The sequence below is a fragment of the Euphorbia lathyris genome, chromosome 8, assembly GCF_963576675.1.
Source record: "Euphorbia lathyris chromosome 8, ddEupLath1.1, whole genome shotgun sequence".
NCBI classification, from domain to species: domain Eukaryota; kingdom Viridiplantae; phylum Streptophyta; class Magnoliopsida; order Malpighiales; family Euphorbiaceae; genus Euphorbia; species Euphorbia lathyris.
Genome location: NC_088917.1, coordinates 66,797,587 through 66,820,392, shown reverse-complemented (window position 1 = coordinate 66,820,392; position 22,806 = coordinate 66,797,587). Strand labels below are relative to the sequence as shown.

General features: G+C 36.9%; 1 protein-coding gene across 1 annotated transcript; it reads left to right on the top strand.

Annotated features, from left to right (window-relative positions):
* Nucleotides 1-11,635: 11,635 nt before the first annotated feature.
* LOC136202394 (putative inactive cadmium/zinc-transporting ATPase HMA3) lies at nucleotides 11,636-22,579 on the top strand. The gene is made up of 9 exons (XM_065992979.1): nucleotides 11,636-12,150; nucleotides 13,347-13,610; nucleotides 15,605-15,702; nucleotides 16,789-17,044; nucleotides 18,339-18,476; nucleotides 18,594-18,921; nucleotides 20,041-20,246; nucleotides 20,322-20,524; nucleotides 21,196-22,579. Exons 1-9 carry the CDS (start codon nucleotides 11,967-11,969, stop codon nucleotides 22,396-22,398), a joined length of 2,880 nt encoding a protein of 959 aa, XP_065849051.1. The 5' UTR covers nucleotides 11,636-11,966; the 3' UTR covers nucleotides 22,399-22,579.
* Nucleotides 22,580-22,806: the final 227 nt, after the last annotated feature.

The following is a 22,806-nucleotide window of genomic DNA, read 5'->3' as shown; positions in this document are numbered from 1 at the left end:
CTGCTCGCCGTCCCCGAACCGGAAGACGTGGCGAGGTTCAACAAAATGCCAGATGTCAGGGAGTATCTTCACAATTATGTACGGAAATGGATGAAAGGACCCCCGCAGGAGACCAAACCTTCAACCACAGTTGTGGCGGACAATTCTGAAGAGATGTCGCTCAAGGTAGGCACAGAGCCCATTCCTGATTCTATCCTTCCGCCGGGTCCTACTTCTTCGAAGGATAAGGAGGTATCTTCTGGTGGCGGATCTGTGACTGCGGAGAAGAAGGATCCTCAAGCAAGCATCATAGGCGAAGGAAGCAAGAAAGAGGATGCCCCTATTATTATTTAGTTTTCTGTTTAAAGATCTTTTTGTAAAAAATCTTCTAAGTACAATCTGGTTAATCTTTTACACTGTTATCTACTTATTTTACTCTCACATTTACGTAGAGAAGTACGTTAAACATAAGCATGTTTCGGATTTTATGTTTAGAGTAGGTGGCCAGCCATACTCCATGGTATGAACCTTTGTGAAGGTTTGAAGCTGTTTTATTCCTTCTTAGAGGAAGTAAAGCTGCCCAGGGGTTCAATTTGCTACCTATCTTTGAGGTGAAATGATCCGCCCGTAGGACTTGTGAATCCCTCTCTGGGAGGGATAAGAGAGTGTAAAGACCTTGCGTCCAATGATCGTTTTAACTCAATCGGTGATCAGGATCCGCCAAGTGGCGGATCTACATTGAATGTGGAGAGCGTTGGATGCCCCCCTTCTTTTTAAGACTGGAATATTGATATTGCAGCAGTAAACTATAAAAAGAACATGAATAATAAAACCAACAATGTTTATTAATGAGAGAAACACCTTATTACAGCGAATAGGTCTTTATAAATGAGCCTCATTAAAACCTTTAACAAGAAAAACCACATGGGAAAAAGCTTGTTTAAAGGAAAAAGAGTACTCAAGACCATGGTCATACTTCATTTTCTAACAAAGTATTTGCGGAGGTTTTGGAGATTCCACGTGCGTGGCAGCGTATTTCCCTCCATATCTTGTATTTTGAATGTGGCTGATCCAACCTTCTCCATTATCTGGTATGGACCTATCCAGTTGATCCCCAACTTGCCCTTGCCTTCTCGATATTGGACTTTGTCAGCCTTGCGAAGCATAAGATCTCCTATCTTTAGATCCACAAGCTTGGCATTTTTATCATGATAGGATGCGATCCGCTGTTTATATGCTGCCATGCGTACATAGGTTTGGTTCCTGCGATCCTCAACTTGATCCAGACACTCCCTTAATCGCTTATCGTTGTCCTTTTCACAATAAAAGGCCACTCGATCACTGGGGACTTGTATTTCAACGGGGATTACGGCCTCCACTCCATGAGAAAGGGCGAATGGCGTTTCTCCCGTAGCAGTTCTTGGGGTGGTACGATAGGCCCATAAAACACTTGTAAGCTGGTTCGCCCATTTTTTGTCGTGTTCTCCCAACCTCTTTTTTATCCCCTTTACAATCGTTCGATTGGTCACTTCGGTCATTCCATTGGACTGGGGATAATAAACGGAGGCGAATCTGTTCAGGATGCCCAATCCTTCACAAAAAGCCTTGAATTGGCCACAGTTAAACTGTGTCCCGTTGTCAGTGATGATGGTATGTGGAATGCCATATCTTCCCACGATGTTGTCCTTGACAAACTCCACTATCTGTTCTGCTGTAATGGAGGAAACAGCCTCGGCTTCTACCCATTTGGTGAAATGGTCGACCGCTACTATTACATACCTCTTTTACCGATGAGTTGGAGGAAACGGGCCAATAATGTCTATTCCCCAAAGGGCGAACGGACGACCCTCAATGATTGGCCTTTGAATGTGTTTGATAGTGTGTGACTCATTTGCATGAATCTGACAACTGTGACAAGATTCTACCAAACTTTGGGCATCTAACTCATCTGTAGGCCAGTAGAAACCTGCTATCCTGGATTTCCTCAGGATCGTGGCGGATGCTTCATGCGACCCACAAGATCCCTCATGTAGCTCCTTGAGGATCTGTTGCCCTTCTTCTGGTAGAATGCACTTCAGCCAAGGATGACTAAAGGTTTTTCTGTAAGACCATCATTGATCAAGGAGAAGTAAGCTGATCTCCTGACAATCCTCCTCGCCTCTTCCTTGTCTTCAGGTAATGCTCCATTTAATAGATATTGGCGGATGACTGTCCTCCAATCATCTTCCACCGTTGTGAGTACGGACACTTCTTCGGCAGCAAATGCTGGAGCCATTTTTACTTCGAATGGACAATCTGGATCCGCCCAGTTTACTTCACTAGAAGCCATTTTGGCCAATTGATCAGCCTCCGTATTGGATTCCCTTGGTATGTGAATCAATTCTCACTTCGTTTCTTTAACTTCAAGGTGATCCAGCAACTTTTTGGCTTCTGCTACATATTTGGCCAGAACCTCGTCTTTCACCTCGTAATTCTTGATTACTTGGTTGACCATTAGTTTTGAATCGCTATATATCACGATCCGCTCTGGGGTGATTTCCTGAAGTAGACGTAATCCCAGTATCAGAGCTTCGTACTCAGCAGCATTGTTAGTGGCATGGAAATTTAATTTTGCCGCGTATCGCAATCTTATGTAGTGGGGACCTTTGATCACAACTCCCACACCTGCTCCATCCGCCGAGGAAGCTCCATCAGTGTACATCAACCATTCTTCTAACGGAGGCTTGGGATGAGATATCCCCTCGTCAGTGAATTCATTCACGAAGTCCGCCAGGACCTGACTTTTCAAAGATGATCTGCTTTCATATCTTACATCAAATTCGCCCAGGCGAATCGCCCATTCCATCAACCTTCCTGAAGTGTCTGGCTTCTGTAATACTTTTCTCATTGGTATATTGGTTCGAACTATTACAGTATGCGCCTGAAAATATGGCCTAAGGCGAACTGCCGTGGTTACAATAGCCAGTGCCATTTTATCCAGCTTTGAATATCTGGTTTCAGCGTCTTTCAAAACTTTACTCACGTAATAAATTGGGAATTGTTGGCCATCTTCTTCTCGTATCATGACTGTGCATACGGCTTTATCCGTGACCGATACGTACATGTAAAGATCCTCCCCTTTCAAAGGTCGGCTCATCATGGGTGGTTCTGTGAGGAACCGCTTGATTCCTTCAAAGGCATTTTGACAATCTTCAGTCCACTCGAATGCTTTTTGTTTTTTGATGACTTCGAAAAAAGGCTGACATTTATGAGCTGAGCAAGAGATAAACCTGCCCAAGGCTATGATACCTCCGTTGAGGCGCTGTACTTCTCTGATATTCTGGGGCGCTTACATTTTTAGGACTGCTTTGACCTTGTCAGGATTTGGGCTGACTCCTTTTTCGCTGATCATGAACCCTAAAAACTTCCCATATGTTGCCCCGAAAGTGCATTTCTCTGGATTCAACTTGATGTTGTGGTGCCGAAGTACGCCCAATACCTCCTTTATATCTTCTGCGTGCCTTTCTACAGTTGTGCTTTTAATGATCATATCGTCTACATAGACAGAATAATTACCGCTTTTATTGTCCGCAAATATCTTGTTCATCATCCTCTGATAGGTAGCACCTGCGTTCTTAAGCCTAAAGGGCATGACTTTAAAACAATAAGTAGCTTGATGCGTTACGAACGAGGTCTTAATTCTATCTGAGGGCTCCATGGGGATTTGATGATAGCTTGACTTCACGTCAGTAAAGGAGTACATTGCATGACCGGTAGTTCCATCTACAAGCATGTCTATGCATGGAAAAGGATAATTATCCTTGGGGCAAGCTTTATTAAGATCTGTAAAGTCAATGCACATGCGGTAAGATCCGCCAGCTTTCTTGACTATCACGACGTTCGCCAACCACTGTGTGTAGAGTACCTCCTCAATGGCATCCGCCTTCTGGAGCTTGGCGATCTCTTCCTATATCACCTTTTGCCTTTCTGGACCATGGTTTCTCCGCTTCTGAGCCACAGGAACTGCATCTTTATCGATGTTGAGCTTATGGGTGATCACATCTGGGCTAATTCCTGGGAGAACTTCGTCCTTCCATGCAAAGACATCTTCAGCTTCACAAAGTACTTTGGTGATTGCATCTCTGATCTTGCCCCGTAGCCCCTTAGCTATTCGTACCTGCTTCTCCTCTGCCATAAAGTACATTTCGATCTCGCCTAAGGCCATTGTGACACGCTCCTCTTCATCTTCTTCCTTAGATTGAGGGCGAATCATTAAGGATGCCGAATATGTTTCTTGGGCCACCTTTTGACAACCTTTGACCATCACACCTCCCTTGAGCGTGGGAATGTAAAGTGTCAAATGGCGAACAGAGATAAGAGCTGCAACTTCGGAGATAAAAGGTCATCCGAGGATAATGTTATAAGCTAATTGTCCATCCAAGATCGAGAACTCCAAATCTCCTCTCCAAACTTGATCATTATCCACAAGCTCGCAATCCAAAGTAACTTGGCCTTTCGTCTGAATGGTATGACCTGTCACTCCCAAAATGTCAACCACTGTCGGCTCTACCTGGACGGGATCTATCCGGAGTCTGGCGAATGCTCCTCGGGTAATGACATTACATTAACTTTCCGTATCAATCATTACCCTCTTCATTTCCCAACCTTCGACCATCATGGTGACGACCAGTGCATCCGCATGGGGTGGAATCTCAGGACCTGCGTCTGAGAAAGGGCGATTTAATGATGTCCTATCAAGGGCGGTCGTCTTTGCCTTTTTCGATGCTGGCTGATAACCAGGTCCTCCTGCTATGACATTGATGGTACCCTTTCCTTTCTTCTTTGGGTCCTCCTTGGATCTATCTTCTTCTTTTCCTTCAGTTTGGATGAACCGATCCAATTTACCTCTTTCAATGAGTCGCTCAATTTCTCGAGCTAACTCCCAGCAAGCATCCGTATCATGGCCATTTTTCCTGTGATACTTACAATAATTTTTAGGATTTTTACCTTTATTGGTGTACTCCCCCCTTTTTGGCTCGGGGTATGAAATGCTCCGCTTGTGCTGACTGTTCTCAATCCACATAAGAACTTCACTCTTAGAGGCATTGAGAGGTGTGAAGGAGGTAACAAACGTTGATTTATTCCGAGAATCCCTTCGTTTGTTCCGAGAAGAAGAATCCTGACGTCTGTCCTTGTCCCGGTCCCGAGGACGAGATTCGCCTCTGTCCTTTTTTGGTGATGATGGCGAACCTCGGCGAATGTCATCCACTTCTATAAAGTCTTTACAACGCTCCATTAACTCTGCCATGCTAGTGGGCTTTTTACGAATGAGATCCTCTTGCAAACTTTTACAAGTAGTGTTTCTCACAAAACACTCCACAGCTACGGAGATATCTACATCAACGATTTGTATACACAATTGGTTGAAAGTGTCCACATAATCTCGGAGGGGTTCATTCGCCTTCTGCTTTAATTCAAAAAGCTTTCCAGATTTCACCACTGCAGGAATACAACCAGCAAATTTAGCACAAAATTCCCTGCTTAATTGATCAAAGCTGTTTATTGATCCTGGAGGTAAAAATTGAAACCACAAATAAGCTGGACCTCCCAGTGTGGTGACAAACATTTTGTAGAGCACGGGTTCGGTGGCTCGATTGAACCTGGCCAAGATTCGATACTTTCGAACATGAGCTTCTGGATTATCTTTGCCTGTGTATATTGCAAGATTAGGAATCTTGAAAGCTCTGTCGGTTTCCTCTGCCTCGATCCAGGCTGCAAAAGGCGAATCCCTATTGGCGAATGGATTGTGCCTAGCATTTTCTTCGTTCATTTGGAGTACTAGGGCCCTCACTCTATCATCAAAATTCTCCGGATCTGCCCTGGGGCGATCCCTTCGTGGCGATCTACTTGGAGAAGAAGAAGAAGAAGAACTTGAATCAGACGATGGATCCGATGGCGAATGTCTTCCAGCATTACCACGTCCGCTCCCTCCTCTTCCTCCACCATCTCCCCCACCACTTCCTCTGCCTGGGGGAGTTGGACCATTTCCTCCCTGCTGGCCTCCAGACGAGGTGCGTCCACCAGTTCCTGAAGATGGATGTGGCGGTGGTCCACCTATATGAGATGTTTTTTCTGGCCTTTTACTTCTTCTACGACCAGTAGATGGAGGTGATCTGCCACGGCGTGAGGATCATGCTTGCTTATTTTTATCCTTTTTATGCTTTTTACGAGTGGGCTCCTTAAATCCGCCAAGAGACGAATTTGTCCGCGGACGCCTAGGTACATTTGGTCCATCAAGATTAAACCTTGGAATCCCTGATCCGCCAGGAGGGACCGTATCATTCCTTCGACTTCCCTCGCCAGGAAATAACTCCCTGATAACCGGTCGCCCGCCACCCGATGCCGTAGTAGTTATCATGGAATCAATGTTGTGAGCTTGAAGGAATGAAGAGCTATGGGCACCTGGTCCCAGATCAAATTTTAATGGAGGCAAAGATGAGACAGCTGACGTAGATACCGTACTCCAACGAGGAGGAAGAGTCATGAACGCCCGGAGGCGGTTCCCAATTTCAAGCCCATATCGTGCCTCGATATCCCGAGCACACATATCGATGAAAGAAGCAGTGGGCATGTTTCCATCGATATTTGTTATAGGAGCAGTTGTGTTAGTGCGATCAGCACTAGATGGTGTAATTATCAGTGATTCAATCCCAGAGGAGGGATTTTGTCCTCCGTCGGTCATGATGTTTCAGTGTGAACGAAAAACCCTTTATTTGATCAAGGATTCCACCTTCACCGCACCAATTGATAACAAGGGAGAAACTTCTGATCGGAGCTCGTCCCTGTGGGGGGCGTCGTTGGGTTCGACGGGGGAAACTCCGATGCCAAAGTCAGTAGAGAATATGAAGAATAAACTGTATTGACAAAGCTTAGAGAATATAGAAAAGTCTGAGTGTCTTGATAGCCTAGAATGGTAGGTTATATATAGTTGAGAAGTTCGTAACCTCTAGGTAACTAGAAAGTCCCCATTAATGCTCATTTAATGGCGGTTACAAGTTACACTTAACTTGGCGGGTAAGACAGTTAATGACCCATTTAATGATCCTTTATGGCCGAGTCGGCGGCCAGCCGTTACCAAGGTGAATGGAGAGATTCGCCTTATAGATCCGCCAGCGGATCTCCTAGAGCTAGTCCAGGGAGATCCGCCAGCTGACTTCCTTTACTACGTGGCCTACTTAAAGGCAAATATCTCTTTTGGTCTTCGGGATAATATCTCGATGTTATCATTGTCATTTTATTTTTTTAAAATGCGTGCAACATATCTTCCGCATTTAACTTACTTTTTTACAATCGAGCGATTAATTGATTACATTTTAGGCAAGTTTAGGGAGTTAACTGAACATTTTATACAAGTTCAGGGAGCTATCGAGACACTTTGAAAATTCAGGGGGCCAATCAACCATTTTGAACAAGTTCAAGGGCAAATGATGTATTAAGCCAAAAAAAACTTATTGGGCCATAAAAAAAATTAAATTTTAGCCCGAACAATTATATTATGTTACCAAAAAATAATAGAGATAAAAAGTTGGGTTTTTATATTTTAGCCCAACAATGTTTTTTTAATATATAATCTTATTCCCCTCTTTATTAAAGAAAAAGACAATCCATTGGGTAATTTGATTGTAACTGTCGAGTATGAAAGGCAATAAAAAATTATAATTTACAAAAACATGATAATTACGTTTAATCTCATGCTTTTAGTGTGCTTCTTCTACAAGGAAAGACTAGTGTATTCTTTTCTCAATAAAATAGGTTAGTATATTAAAAACCATAAAAATACCCAAAATATAAATTTAATTGGATAATTAATTATTAAAATTATGTGTTTAACACATTAATAAATTCATCATATTTTTTTTTTTTAAGCAATTCATCATATTATTGTAATGTCTTTAATTTTATCTTAATTGACTATTTTTTGCATCCATTTATTTTTTATATATACAAAATTGTTCTTAATTATATAAATAAACAAAACTTATCTTTTAGTTTTTATATTTAATCCAAAAGTTTAATAAAATTTGTGTAATATATATACCAAAATTCATATACTTACATATATTTTTTTTTTTTTGGTAAGAAGGGAAGAAAAAAAAACAAACAAACAAAAACCTAACCCGGGATCAGTCTAGGAAGACTGACCCCAATCCTATCCTCAAGAAGAGAAGGTAACAGAAAAGAAGGAGGAACGGAAAGGGTAGAAACACCTAACATCCCCCCATGCCCAGCAGCTGCCAAGCGATCCGCCACGCGGTTTTGCTCCCTATAAATATGGGAGAAGGTAAGAGAATCGAATGCAGGACGAAGCCTCAAGATGGCTTTAATGAGATTCTGACTCTTAAGACAAACAGTCTGTCTATCCGAAATCCTGTTGATAGCCTCCAAATTGTCAGACTCCACCGAAAGTCTTTTAACACCCATGCGAATGGCGAGTTTAATGCCAGACAAGATCCCCCAGAGCTCCGCAGTAAAGGAGGAGCCCGTACCTAAGTTATGGGTAAACTCAGCCAGCCAGGCGCCACCAGCATCCCGAAGAACTCCACCAGCAGCAATTCTGCCATTACTAAGGCAGGAGCCATCCGTATTCAACTTGACAACCCCTTCCCTGGGCTTCCTCCAACCAACTAACTGGACCTCTTTAACCGGGGAGGGGTGAACCAGGGGCTCTCCTTCAAAACTCTTTGTAATAACAGAGAGTTTTTTCGAGAAGTAAAACCGGAGGTCAGGAATAAAGACAGTCTTCTCAGCAAATAACTCTTCATTCCTCCATTTCCACATTTGGTGACAAATAATATACTTACATATATTAATTATATGTTTTTATTCTTTTCAATTTTTAATCTCATTTTTCTTAATTCTTTCACATAGTACCTTTAAACGGTTAGACGGTTAGGCTATGCTTACTTTGTTACCTATTATATAATATATCCCTAAAGTTTATTAAAAATAAAAAAAAAATTATGTTTACAATTTTATAATTCAACTCCTATTATGATAATTTGAAAATATTTTTCAATTATTATGTTAATGAATAAGTTATATATGCTACAAAATTGAATTTTTTATAATTATATAAAATTAAGTAATTGATTACTTAATAATAGAGATATTATAATTATAGGAAAAAAATGTACAAAACAGAAAAAATAGATATTTTATTATTAAAATATAGACTAAGTGATATTTTAAATTTTATTTTATCTGAATTATAAAAATAAAGATTCAATTTATCCCTATTATTTCTTTTTCTTTTCTTTTCTTTTTTGAAAAGTTTGTATTCAATTTATCTCTACTGTATAAAATGATATAAAATTTCTTCTGGCATTTTTAAGGAAGATCAAATTATTTACTCACATCTAACAAAAATATTCGAATGGATTGGTTTTATAGTTATTTGACTGTTACATTGGATCTTCTGAACCTCAATTATATCTAAAATGTTACATTCGTGTCTAAAATTTCTAATTTCGATTTTCAAAATAGATAGTCTTAATTAATTTAAGTATATTTTTGGGTCGGGTGTGACAAAATGGTATCAGAGCCTAGATTAAATTCTTCGGACGTAACGTAGATGGAATATATATTTATTTGATGATAATTAATAAGTAATCTAGAAATGTGAGAAGCATAGTAGCTAAATTAATATAATATGACAGGTTTAGAAAAAGAAAAATCCATAGTAATGTCTAAAGTATCCGTTTTTGTTTGTGAAAAGTTTGATTATTTCATAAATAAATAAAAATTTCAAGATTTTGGGATAGTGTGTATTACAGTTTCTTCTCATATTATTCAATATAAAAAGAAAAAAAAAATCTGACTTGATCAGAGAGGAACTATTGATGGGGAAAGTGAAAATTTCATTTATGAAGAAATCACTATGTGATAAACATAGTACATGAAAAATATAAATATTAAATTGATTGAAAGATGAGCCATAACCAATACTAATATTTAAGGTATGATAGAATATAAGGTTGATTAAATAATATTGCAAAGTTAGAATTGCATATTTTTGACCATGAATTTAACGAGATTAAAGTCTATAAAGAATTATATTTAAATGATCTTTTTTGTTTTTTTTGCCAAAATAGTTGGGATGAGTTGTTTTCTAATTTACGGCTTCCTCGTTTTTAATTAAAAAAAAAGTGAAAAGTAATTAAGACATTGGATCGAATATATATTTACAGAAAAAGAATAAAAAAATGATTTGAATTTCGAGGACGAAATCTTTTTTAAGGTGAGTAGAATTGTTACATCCGTGTCTTAAATTTCTAATTTCGATTTTCGAAATAGATAGTCTTAATTAATTTAAGTATATTTTTAGGTCGGGCGTGACATAAAATGTTTACTGTATCATTAACACAATGACAAAAAAAAAATTGTTTAAACTTCTAAAATAATTATTGTGTTACTAATAGAGTTACAAACAACCACTAAAATGAATGAAATTATTGTAATTATCGATAAACTTATTTGAAATGTATGATGTGACAGTCAAATAACTCTTAAATCAATCCGTTCAATTTTTCGTTAAATACAGGTAAATTTGATCTTTGATGGAAACATTAAAGTAAATAAGTAACATTTCATATTTTAAAAGTAAATCTCCACTTTAAAAAAAATAATAAGGGTAAATTTGGATCTTATCTCTAAATTATAAGGGGTAAGATACAAATTTAGCTTTATAGTTTTTGCCAAAATTAGATTTAGAGGATGTTTAGTTGCTACTTTTCATGCTCATGTTTGTCTTTTCACTTTAAAATGGAGAGTTTTATGTGTTTGGTTAAGAGAGTTTCTGTTTGCATTTTACACCTGAAAAATAGCCTTTTACAAAAGCAGAGAATCTCTAACAGCAAACAGTAGGTAAAACAAATGGACCCTTGGGGGGTGTTTGGTTACTCCCTTTTCACCTCATGTTTGTTTTTCCACTTCAAAAAGTAGAGTTTTAGGTGTTTAGTTAATCACCTTCTGTTTGCTTTTCATGGTTGAAAAGTGGCTTTTTAAAAAAACAGAGAATCTTTACTTTGGAAAAGCAGTTTTTTCAAACAGCAAATAGCAAACAGTAACAACAAACAGCAAGTAAAATAAATATGCCCTTAGTCTCCGGTTACAAAATAGTACAATTTCAGCCCTAACGTTTAGCAGACAGTGTACTTTTAAATCTTATTAACGAAATATGAGTTTTTTTTATTTGCAAATTCATATTCTAGCCACCCCTAACCTGCGTTTTGCCCACCCAATAAGATTTGAAATTGCACATATTTTGTTAATGAAACTTGGAATTGCACTATCTGATAAACATTATATTAAATATTACAATATTTTGTACGTGAGTGATAAATCCACTCTTTCCCGACAAGACAAATGTAAGGCTAATTCCTAAATTTCATTAATAACGCTTGAAATTGCACTTTATGCGTATGAATTAGACTTAAAATTACATTGTTTTGTACTCGACTACTAAATTCACTCTCTTCTTATAACTATAGGGGTAAATTTGTAATTTACTCCTAAATTATATAATATCTCTTTTTTTTTCTCAAAAATATAATATCTCAAATGTTTGATTGAGCACATATGGCTATAAATATAAAAAAGCACAATTACAAATGTTGGATTCATACGTGGATTCCAATTCTCACTTTTATTTTGATTCTCCATTTGTGTCTCTCCCTCAAGATCAACCCCCCTTTCTTTTTCCCCCAATTTTTTCTTTCTTGATTCTCTTTTTTCTTTTCATTTTTCTAGCCCACAAATAATTTTTTTCAATTAAAATATTCACATCTCACAAATCCCATTCTTAAACCCTATATATACTCATCTTAATCCCTTCACTCTTCACATTTTCCCTTCCATTCTCTCAGTTTTCTCTCTTTCTCTCTCTAGATCTCAAAAATTTGGGGGGGAGTGTTTGGTTGCAGAGATAGCAAGAGAGTAAAGTAAAATCAATGGCTACCCAGAAATTTGAGAAAAGCTACTTTGATGTTTTGGGATTATGCTGTTCATCAGAAGTAGCTTTGGTGGAAAACATCCTTAATTCCCTCGACGGAATTAAGAAATTTTCTGTTGTCGTTCCGACCAAGACTCTTATTGTTGTCCATGACAATCTAGTCACCTCCCAGCTTCAAATTGGTAATTCTTCATTTCTTAGTAATTTCTTAATTTCTTGTCCGAATTCATTAATTTGTTGTGTAATCATAATCTTGAAGTTTCCATATGCATTAATTACTTTTTTTCTGATCTGTAACTACTCAATGTTAATAAAGGAAATATAGACGTTTAAAGAAGAAACGTCAAGATCATTTTTGGTGGGGTATAGGTTTGGTTGATAAAGTTAATTAATCATCTAAATAATTGAATTTCATCATATATCAATCATATTTTTTTTCTGGCATTTGAATTATATTAGTTTTACCCATATATATATAAGTTTTGATCTGAAAAAAGAAATATTGAGTTAGAGTTTATACCGTAATATCCCGAATTAAGGGTCGAAATGGCCCTAAAGTTTGCAAATTTAATAAATTAGCCTAAATGCAATAAGTTTGTCAAATTTGGGCTAATTTGTCAAAGTTTTGCACTTTGGGTTTGAATTGATACTTAAATTTTGATTTGGACTAAACTGAACTGTCTGACAACTTTAGAGGCTATTTTGACTCTTCACTTGTAAAATCCTGATCCTATTTTTGTAAATATTATCCGTTTTGATTGAAGTTTCGTTTTTTAGGCCTCCCATGATTAAAACGTGTCTGCATATAATAAGGATTCAGTTCATTCTTTAAAACGGATTTCTTACTTAGACCTTCTACCTTTACGCCACCTCCTCAGAATTGAGTCATTATGTTACATTCTTGTTTTTAGATTGAGTGTGAAGTAGAAATTGTGAATTAAGAGTGAAAATGGTCTCTACAATTATGAGATTGAGTGTGAAGTAGAAATTGTAAATTAAAAGTCAAAATGATATATAAAATTGACAGACACCATCAATTTAATCCAAATCAAAGTTTAGATATCAATTCAGATAATATTTAATAAATTAGGACAAATACAACCTAAAAATTCTAATTTAGACTAATTTTTCAAATATTATCAGTTTCAGAATTGAACTGATACCTAAATGTCGATTTGGACTAAAGTGAAAACTTTATGACCATTTTACCCTTAATTCTATAAATTTTTGGGTGTTTTTGTCAACAATGGGTAGCTAGGCTACTTGATAAGTGGGAAAGCACAAAGAAAGAAAGAAAGAGACAAGAGTAGTGAGAAAACAAAAACTTCATTTAGTTGATTGAATATTGAAAAGTAATGGGAATGGTGTGAAATGACAGTGAAAGCCCTGAATCAAGCAAGATTGGAAGCAAATGTGAGAGTGAAAGGAGAAGCAGGAAGAGGGTATGAAAGGAAATGGCCAAGCCCATATGCTCTAATAAGTGGAATCTTGTTTGGAATATCACTGTTCAAGTCACTGTATCATCCATTGGAGTGGCTGGCTTTAGCTGCTGTTGCTATTGGGATTCTTCCTATTGCATTCAAAGCTTTTGCTTCTCTTAGACATTACAGGCTGGACACCTCTTTTCTTATGATCATTGCAGGTAACTCGGTTAATACAGCGTTATTCATTTCATTTGCGTTCAAAATTTACACTTTTAATATATAACTGTCAACTTACAAAGAATATTTAGGATCCGTTTGATTTAACTGTTTGTTTGTTATTTATTGTTGGAAAATGCATCTATTGAAAAAAAAAATTATTTTTCTATGTATAAAAGAAAAACAACAGTTGCTAACCAAACAGTTAAAAATCTCATTTTTAATATGAAAAGATGTAGAAAATAAAATAAAAAAACACTCTCTTGATACACGTGTTATATATATAAGGCATTACACTCATTTGTGTTTCTAAACTAAAGCTTCAAAATTAATTAGGATCTTAAACTATCAAAATCATCAATCAAGTCTCTGAATTAAGTAAAAATTATGAATTGAGTCCTCATTCTATCCTAAAATCATAAACTGTGACTATTTGATATAGACTGTAATAATCTTTGTATTGGTTCAAAATGAATTTGGGGAAGAAGATCTGAAACTGTTCAATTGAATGATTTTCGATGGGATCTCAATTGATGATTTTTTATTGGTTTAGAGACCTGGTTATGATTTTGATAGTTAAGGTCCTAATTGACTTTGAAGCCTTAGTGTATGGAGCAAACAGGTATATATAACTTAGAAACTATCTAGTTTGGTGGGTCCTTATGTTTGATGGCTTTAAAAACCAATTTCCAAGTTGGACATCCACCACCCTTCTTTCCACGTGAAAAGTACCCCCCAAAGAAAATCATAGGCTTTACTCTAGTATTATATATTTTTAGGTATATTATATAAAAGTGACACATCATAATAAAAGAATTGATATTTAATTTGAGAAAAATAAGATTTTAACCAATTAAAAAAAGTTAAATTTACTTAATGCAATTGGTTGGAGTGGAAATAAATTAATACCTATTTTTGGTAGAAATTAATACTTTTATTTATATTTGAAAAAAAAACTCCAAATTTACTCCTACGTTTTTTTTTCCGGAAAATGCATATTTAAAATAGTACAATTTATTTTTACATAACAGAAAATTTGAACTGATTGATTTAATAGTTATTCAACTATTAAACCTATTTTATTGATAAGATAAAATAAAACAGTTACATAATTTTGATAAGTTGATTAAACCTATTTTAATAATATATTAAATATTTTATACAGTTTTTTTATGAACATGATGAACATACATTTAGCATTTAGTAGACTTAAATATTATCATTTTAACAGGTTTTTTTTATTTTTTTTAATTATATTAGTGACAGAATATATATTTAGACATAAGTGACGTTTTAAATATCTTATTTTATAATTAAATAAGGAGTTTTGAATTCCTACTCAATAGCCACAAACAGAATTCTTAGTTATATAAAACAAAAACTTGGGGAAAAATGGCATGATATAAAGAGATATTTTATTATATTTTTATTTATTATAGTTATCTTTTTTTTTTAATTAAAGTGACTTTATTTCTGTCGTATTTCACGTTTCGTTGAAATTCTTATGTCATATTTTTCCACAAACGGCATCCCATAATTTAATAATATTATCTATGAATTTGACACGTCATCAACTATATTGCTTAGCTTAGCCTTTACATTAAAGAAAGTTCCATTTTCCTACTTTAATTTATTATTCTGTTTTATCATCTTCTTAATTCTATTAAATACATTTAATTTAAATTCTTTTAGTATCATATTTGAATTTTCTTAAATTTCTTTAGTATTTTATTTTTATCTAGTGATGTATTTGATGAAATAATTGCCTAATTTCTACTCAATGATTGAATAAATATGTAAATTAATGGATTTAAGTGAAGTTGGATATTATATATATAATTATTAATAACCTCTTTAAAATAATAATTTCTTCTGGTCCTGACTTAGGTCAAATCACTAATTTTATACTTATAAATTAATATCTCTATAAATTAATAAAATTTCATGGTCTCAACATTATTAATTTACGTATATTTTACTGTATAATTTATGACAGTGAGTGGGACAATTGCAATTCATGATTTCCTGGAAGCAGCAGCCATTGTGTTTTTGTTTAGTATTGGAGATTGGCTTGAGTCAATGGCAGGACACAAGGTATATAATAATATATTTATATACATTAATTAATTACGGATAATTTTTTTTTATTTATTTTTTTTGGAGAAGTGCAAATATACTCCCAGTAAGAAATTAGAAAATAACAGTACATGAACAATTTTAAACTTCGGTAATAGAACTGATAAAACGAGACTCCTATGTGAGTCCAGAGGTGGAGTCAGGGAGGACGAGGGTGCCAATGCACCCTTTGCCATTGAGAACCACCACTTTTAAGGGTGGCTAAGGGATGATTCCGCCCCTGTCCACCTTCCATCTTTATCTGTGAATAGATGAAAGATTGTGTATTTTAATTTTTTTTTTCCCTAACTTGCGTCATTTTGGCCCCGAGTAACGGCAAAAGAAAATTTTAAACCCAACTCATATGATGTTATGAATAATCAATAAGAACACACCATTTGTGGGTCTCACAAGCATGGACTCATAATAGATTTTTTTTTAAATATGTGGGTCCCGCTAATCCTATCGAGATGCCCATAAATAGTGTATTCTTATTGGTTGTTAGTTCCAAGTAGATTCCCTACTTGGAACTAACATAGCTTAGTATAAATTCTTTAAAAGATAGACTCCACCAAGCCGAGCCGAGCCGAACCGAGTTTTCGGCTTGTCAAAAAATGTCAAACTTGAGCTCAACATCATGCTTGTTAGCTGCTCGTTTATTGTTCACGAGCTTTACTCGCGCACAGCTCATTAATTTTGTTCATAAACTTTGCTCGCGAGCAGCTCGTTAATTTTGTTCATAAACTTTACTTGCGAACAACTCATTAATTATGTATTAATTAATAAGTTTATTGCAAAACTACGTAGTTTTACATTTCTACTTTCAGAGAACTATTATTAAAAAAAAATCAAACTATGTTTGTTCACGAGCGTGTTCATGAACATTATTGAAGAGCTTTCGAGCCGAATTTTACTATTGCTCCACATTGAGAACTTCGAGGACAAAATTTTACTATTTTATACTGGGAGTAAGATGAAACTAATCCTAAACTGTTGTGATAAAAGCAAAGCAGTATTAATTTAGTCTAAAAGTGAAGTTGATTAATGAAAAAATGTGGTGAACAGGCAAATGCTGCAATGTCAGCATTGATGAAAATAGCTCCACAGAAAGCAGTAATAGCAGAAACAGGAGAAGAAGTAGATGCTGACAAAGTAAAATTAAACACAATTCTAGCAGTTAAAGCTGGAGAAACAATTCCAATTGATGGAATTGTGATTGATGGAAATTGTGATGTTGATGAGAAAGCTTTTACAGGTGAATCTTATCCTGTTCTCAAACAGAAAGATTCCATTGTTTGGGCTGGCACTATCAACCTTAATGGTAACTATACATATTTATTACTTCTTAAATTAAGTTAATGTTGTATAAATCAGCTCCTTGAATTTAGTCCGAAAAACCGATTGTGATGTCTCGTTAGTAGGGAGGGATCTAAGGGAGCAGACAGGGGATTGAGCACCCACTGGTTATTGGAAAACGCGGAACAATTCTATTAAGATGTCTATAAGGCTTTAACTTTTTCTGCAAAGGCATCCAAAAATATTAATTGAGCGCCCATAGATTACTAGATCGCACTCCAAGCACACCCCTGTCAATGGATCTTAGCTCGGTCCCTGATGGTTAGCCTCCTGAACTTATTTAAAGTAACATGATTACCTCTAGTGTTACTTTGCGGAGTAAGAGTCGATTTGGAAAAATTGAATCACGTATCACTTTAAACAAGTTTAAGAGACAAATATATCACTTTAAGAGTCAGTTTGGCATTGATGTGGCCAACAAAACCTGCTGCAGGAAAAACGCTATGGGAAAAAGCTAATAAGTGTTTGGTAAATACATGATAAAAGTTTTAAAAATTCTAAAAATTTAATATTAGCTTTCTTGATAAGCTGTAAAAGCCACTTTCCTCGAAAGCTACAAACTGTAACTTTTTCGAAAGCAAATTTCTCAGCTTTCAAGGAAAGTAGTTTTTTATTGGCTTAAAACATTAGTTGACCCCTGATCTATCCAAAATTTTGGTTTTTGGCCCCTGACTTATCTAAAATGCTTATTTTCGCCTCCTTTTGGTTACATTTGCCGGCGGCCTATTAAAAATTGGTGAAATCTCAACCAGTTTGGATGGTTGAGATTTTACAAATTTTAGATAGGTCGGGGGGCAAATGCAACCAAATAAATGCAAAGACTAATATTTTAGATAGATCAGAGTCAAATGTAACCAAATAATAGGTTAGGATGCAAAGACTAACATTTTGGATACGTCAGGGGCAAATGTTACAAAATAATAGATCAGAAGCCAAAAACCAAAAGGCAACATTTTAGATAGATCATGGGGCAAATAGTAATTTAATCCTTTTTTATTTAACAAATTGGGAAAACTGCTTTTAGGTCTGAAAAGCTATGTCAAACTAGCCCTAAGCAAGTTCAAGGGATTAGTAGGTCAAATTCATGGTAAGTTTAAGTAAGTTCAGGGAGCTAACGAAACACCTCCAGAATTCTAAGGACCAATCGGTTTTTTCGGATAAATATAAGGGGCTCCTTAATATATTAAGCTATAAGTTAATTAATTCTAGTTATTTCCCAATGAAGAGATTAATAGAGGGTTATTAATCATAAATTTCAGGATACATTAGTGTGAAAACAACTGCTCTAGCTGATGATTGTATGGTAGCTAAAATGGCAAAACTAGTTGAAGAAGCTCAAAGCAGCAAGTCTAAAGCTCAAAGATTCATAGACAAATGTGCTCAGTATTACACTCCAGGTTAGCCTTACATACATACGTACGTTTTAAAGCCGTGAGACCCAACTCAAGGTATCAGATTTCGACCAAAACGAACAATATATGATTAATACATTTTTGTGGGATTGGATTTGGCAGCAATTGTGATAATAGCAGCTGGATTAGCAATAATACCACTTGCATTAAGACTCCACAACAGGAACCACTGGGTTCACATAGCATTGGTGTTCTTAGTAAGTGGATGCCCATGTGCTCTGATACTTTCAACACCTGTTGCCACTTTTTGTGCTCTTACAAAGGCTGCATCCAATGGTGTCTTGATCAAAGGAGGTGATCATCTTGAAAACCTTGCTAAAATTAAGGTTGTGGCTTTTGATAAGACTGGTACTCTTACTAGAGGTGAATTTGTGGTCTCTAGTTTCCAGTCTCTCTCCCAACATGTCGGCTTGAACTCTTTACTCTTTTGGTAATTTCATTCATTACTCATTTCTTTGGTTTTTTGAAGAGATAAAAGGTTGGAATTTGATGCTAACGCTTTTGAGTAAGTGTAGATATATCCTTAATGGCCCAAGTAGTGGTGAAAAGAAAAAAACTTGCTCCCACCTAGGCCAAAAGGACACCGTCTTGGCCTAGGTTGGGGGCAAGAAAAGAAAAAAGGAAGAAGCACTCTCCAAATAAAGATGGAGAGAGACTTAAACATCCTTATAAGGGGTGGTTCCCGACGGCCGAGGGTGCACCAGCATTCTCATACCTCTACCTCTAAGTCCAGATAAGAGTCTCATTTTATGAGTTCTCTTGTCTGGGCCAAAAAAAAAACCTTGTAAATGAAGGTGGAGTGGTGTGAAGAGACTTAACCATTTCTTATAAGGGGGTGGTTCCCGATGACTGAGAGTGCACCAACATTCATGTGCCTCCGCCTCTAAGTCGAGGTAAAGAGTCTCGTTTTATGGGTTCTCTTAAAATACCCCACAAATGAATATGGAGGGGTAGGTAGAGGCTTAACTATCCACATAGGGGTGGTTCCCGACGATTGAGGGTGCACCAACATTCATGTGCCTCCGCCTCTAAGTCTAAGTAAAGAGTCTTGTTTTATGGGTTCTCTTAAAATACCCCACAAATGAAGGTGTAGGGGTAGGTAGAGGCTTAACCATCCTCCTTATAAGGGGTGGTTCCTAACGGCCGGGGTGCACAAGCATTCACGTGCCTCCGTCTCTAAGTCTAAGTAAAGAGTCTTGTTTTATGGGTTCTCTTAAAATACCCCACAAATGAAGGTGTAGGGGTAGGTAGAGGCTTAACCATCCTCCTTATAAGGGGTGGTTCCTAACGGCCGGGGTGCACAAGCATTCACGTGCCTCCGTCTCTAAGTCTAGATAAGAGTCTCGTTTTATGTGTTCTATTACTTGGATCCGAAATTGCTCTGGTCTCAAAATTACTAAAAGTTGGAAACATTAAAGTAATCTTTTATCATTTTTACATTAAGGATATATTTACACATCTCAAAAATATGTTAGAGGCAAATTTCGACCTTATCCGTTTCCTCAATAAATTGGAAATTATTATTTAAATTTTTAAGAAACTTTTATAGGGTATCAAGCATTGAGAGTAAATCTAGTCATCCAATGGCAGCTGCCCTTATAGACCATGCAAAGAGGCTTTCAATAGAGCCAAACTCAGAAAATGTTGTGGAGTTTCAGAACTTCCCTGGAGAAGGAATTTCTGGAATTATTGATGGCAAACAAATTTATATTGGAAACAGAAAGATTGGCACTAGAGCTGGATATACCGGAACAGGTAAATTTCTCTATAAATCATGTTATCGTGTCAGAAACACATCAATTTTGATTATTTCCATTTAATTTTATGCAGTTCCAATGCTAGAAATGGATTCAAATAAAGGGAAAAGTGTTGGATATGTGTATTGTGATGCAAATCCTGTAGGGATTTTCAGTCTATCAGATGTTTGCAGAACTGGTGTTGAAGAAGCAATTGCAGACCTCAAATCACTCAACATCAAAACAGCTATGTTAACCGGAGATACTCAAGCTTCGGCTACGCATATTCAGCATCAGGTTAATTCATTGAAACTTTAAATTCAATTATAATTTCACCTGATTAGAGGGCGAGCCTTGGCGCAACGGTAAAACGTTGTTGCCGTGTGACCAGAGGTCACGGGTTCGAGTCTTAGGAGCGGCCTCTTGCCAATTAAATTGGCAAGGGAAGGCTTGCCCCCAATACACCCTTGTGGTGGGACCCCTCCCCGGACCCTCGCTCAGCGGGGACGCGTAATGCGACCGGGCCGCCCTTTTTTATAATTTCACCTGATTTTGTGTGTAACACTCTGGTCCAATACCATTTAGATATTGTCCGCTTTGGCCCAAATCCAACACCTCGGGTCTCACGGCTTTAAAACGCGCCTGGTAGTATTGGTTTCACAACTTACTAATAAGCCCCAACCACTCCCTCTCCATTTCCGATTTGGGATTCAGTTCATTCCTGCCCTATCACCGTCCCTTAAGGCGGCTTCTTGCTCAGAACTGGGTTGTTACAGGTCCACCAGCTTTGTGTAAGGTGTGAATCCGATACATGAAGACATGTTTTAAAGCCGTGCGGCCCAAGGTGTTGGATTTGGGCCAGAGCGGATAATATCTACATGGTATTGGGCCAGGATGTTACATCGTGTCCTGTCAATTGTGTTATCGTGTTAGAAATTCAATCAATTAAAGAACTGTTCATTTTGCAGCTAGGAAATGCACTTGAAGTAGTTCATGCTCAGCTACTTCCAGAGGATAAATCATCCATCATTACAGCATTTAAGAAGGAAGGAATGACAGCTATGGTTGGAGACGGCGTAAACGACGCCCCAGCATTAGCAACTGCAGATATCGGCATTTCGATGGGGATTTCGGGCTCTGCACTTGCTACCGAGACAGGACATGTGATCCTCATGTCCAATGACATTCGAAAAGTGCCTCAAACTATCAAGCTTGCTCGAAAAGCTCATCGAAAAGTCGTGGAAAACGTCTTTTTATCTATCTCTACCAAGTCTGCTGTTCTTGCCTTGGCTTTCTCCGGACACCCTCTTGTGTGGGCTGCTGTTCTGGCAGATGTCGGGACGTGCTTGCTCGTAATCTTCAACAGTATGTTGCTCTTACATGGAAGCTCCCACAAACACGGAACAAAGGGGAAATGCTGCAAGAAGGTTGAGAAAAGTACGGATTGTTGCTCGAACAAGAAAGTTGAGAAAAGTACGGATTGTTGCTCGAACAAGAAGGTTGAGAAATCATGCAAGTCTAGTCATTGTTCATCAACAATGACCTCGAAAACGTGCACGGATTCGGGTGAGGCGAAGAAGAATTGCTGCAATTCGGAAGATTTAGAAGCGAACAATCCGCATACACATTGTAACACTAGCCACTCAAACCATTCTCATGATGATCATAAGCATAAAACTGGTCACTCTCACTCCAAACACTGTGAGGATGATCATAAGCATAAAACCGGTCACTCTCACTCTCACTCTCACTCTCACTCTCACTCTCACTCCAAACATTGTGATGATCATCATAAGCATAAAACCGGTCACTCTCACGCCAAACATTGCGATGATCATCATACCGATGTTGTTGATCATGTTCACGATGATACAGATTCGTTAAAGAAGGTCGTTGAGTCGGGATTCGATCATCATGATCACGATCATCAGGCCCATCATCATGATCATGATCATGATGTTGTTGTGAAGAAGTGTTGTGATGAGAATAACAGGAATCCAACATGCTCAAGCATTAATGATATTCATGAGGATATGAGTAGTCAGACAAAAACAGCAACAATCTTGGAGAAGAGAGAAATGGGAAGTTGTTGTAAAAGTTATCTGAAGCATTCTTGTAATAACCATGGACATTTTGGTGGAGGAGGATTGTCTGAAATTATTACTGAATAATAAAAAAGAAAGGGTAAAAGAAAAATAGATAGAAGATGAAAATCTTTATATATAAAGAGGGAAGGGGAATATATTTAAAGGTTTGCATTCCTGCAAATTCATGTATATTTCATTTTAAGGAAAAAAAAATGTATATATTTTAAGTTTAACCATTATATTATGATTTTCCTTTTCTCCGCTATATCGCTTCTTATATATGTCAAGAAATTTTCATCGTTTGAGGTACCTTTTAAAGTGAGTTAGATTTTTGTTTACATGGTATCTAGTCATGTTTCAATATTGAGACTTTGTTGAGAGTGAGATGGACGTGTTAAACAACAAGGATGGAACGATGTCCTCTTCAAGTCGGATTTTCAGCTCCTCGTTAATGATGCCAATGGAAATTCTACTAGTGCGACTAGCTGGATT

Excerpts from the sequence above, each read along its gene's own strand:
- LOC136202394 (XM_065992979.1), top strand. The coding sequence starts at position 11,967 with ATGGCTACCCAGAAATTTGAGAAAAGCTACTTTGATGTTTTGGGATTA. Across the intron at positions 12,151-13,346 it reads CACCTCCCAGCTTCAAATTG|TGAAAGCCCTGAATCAAGCA; the intron begins GTAATTCTTCAT and ends GTGAAATGACAG. Across the intron at positions 17,045-18,338 it reads TGGCACTATCAACCTTAATG|GATACATTAGTGTGAAAACA; the intron begins GTAACTATACAT and ends CATAAATTTCAG.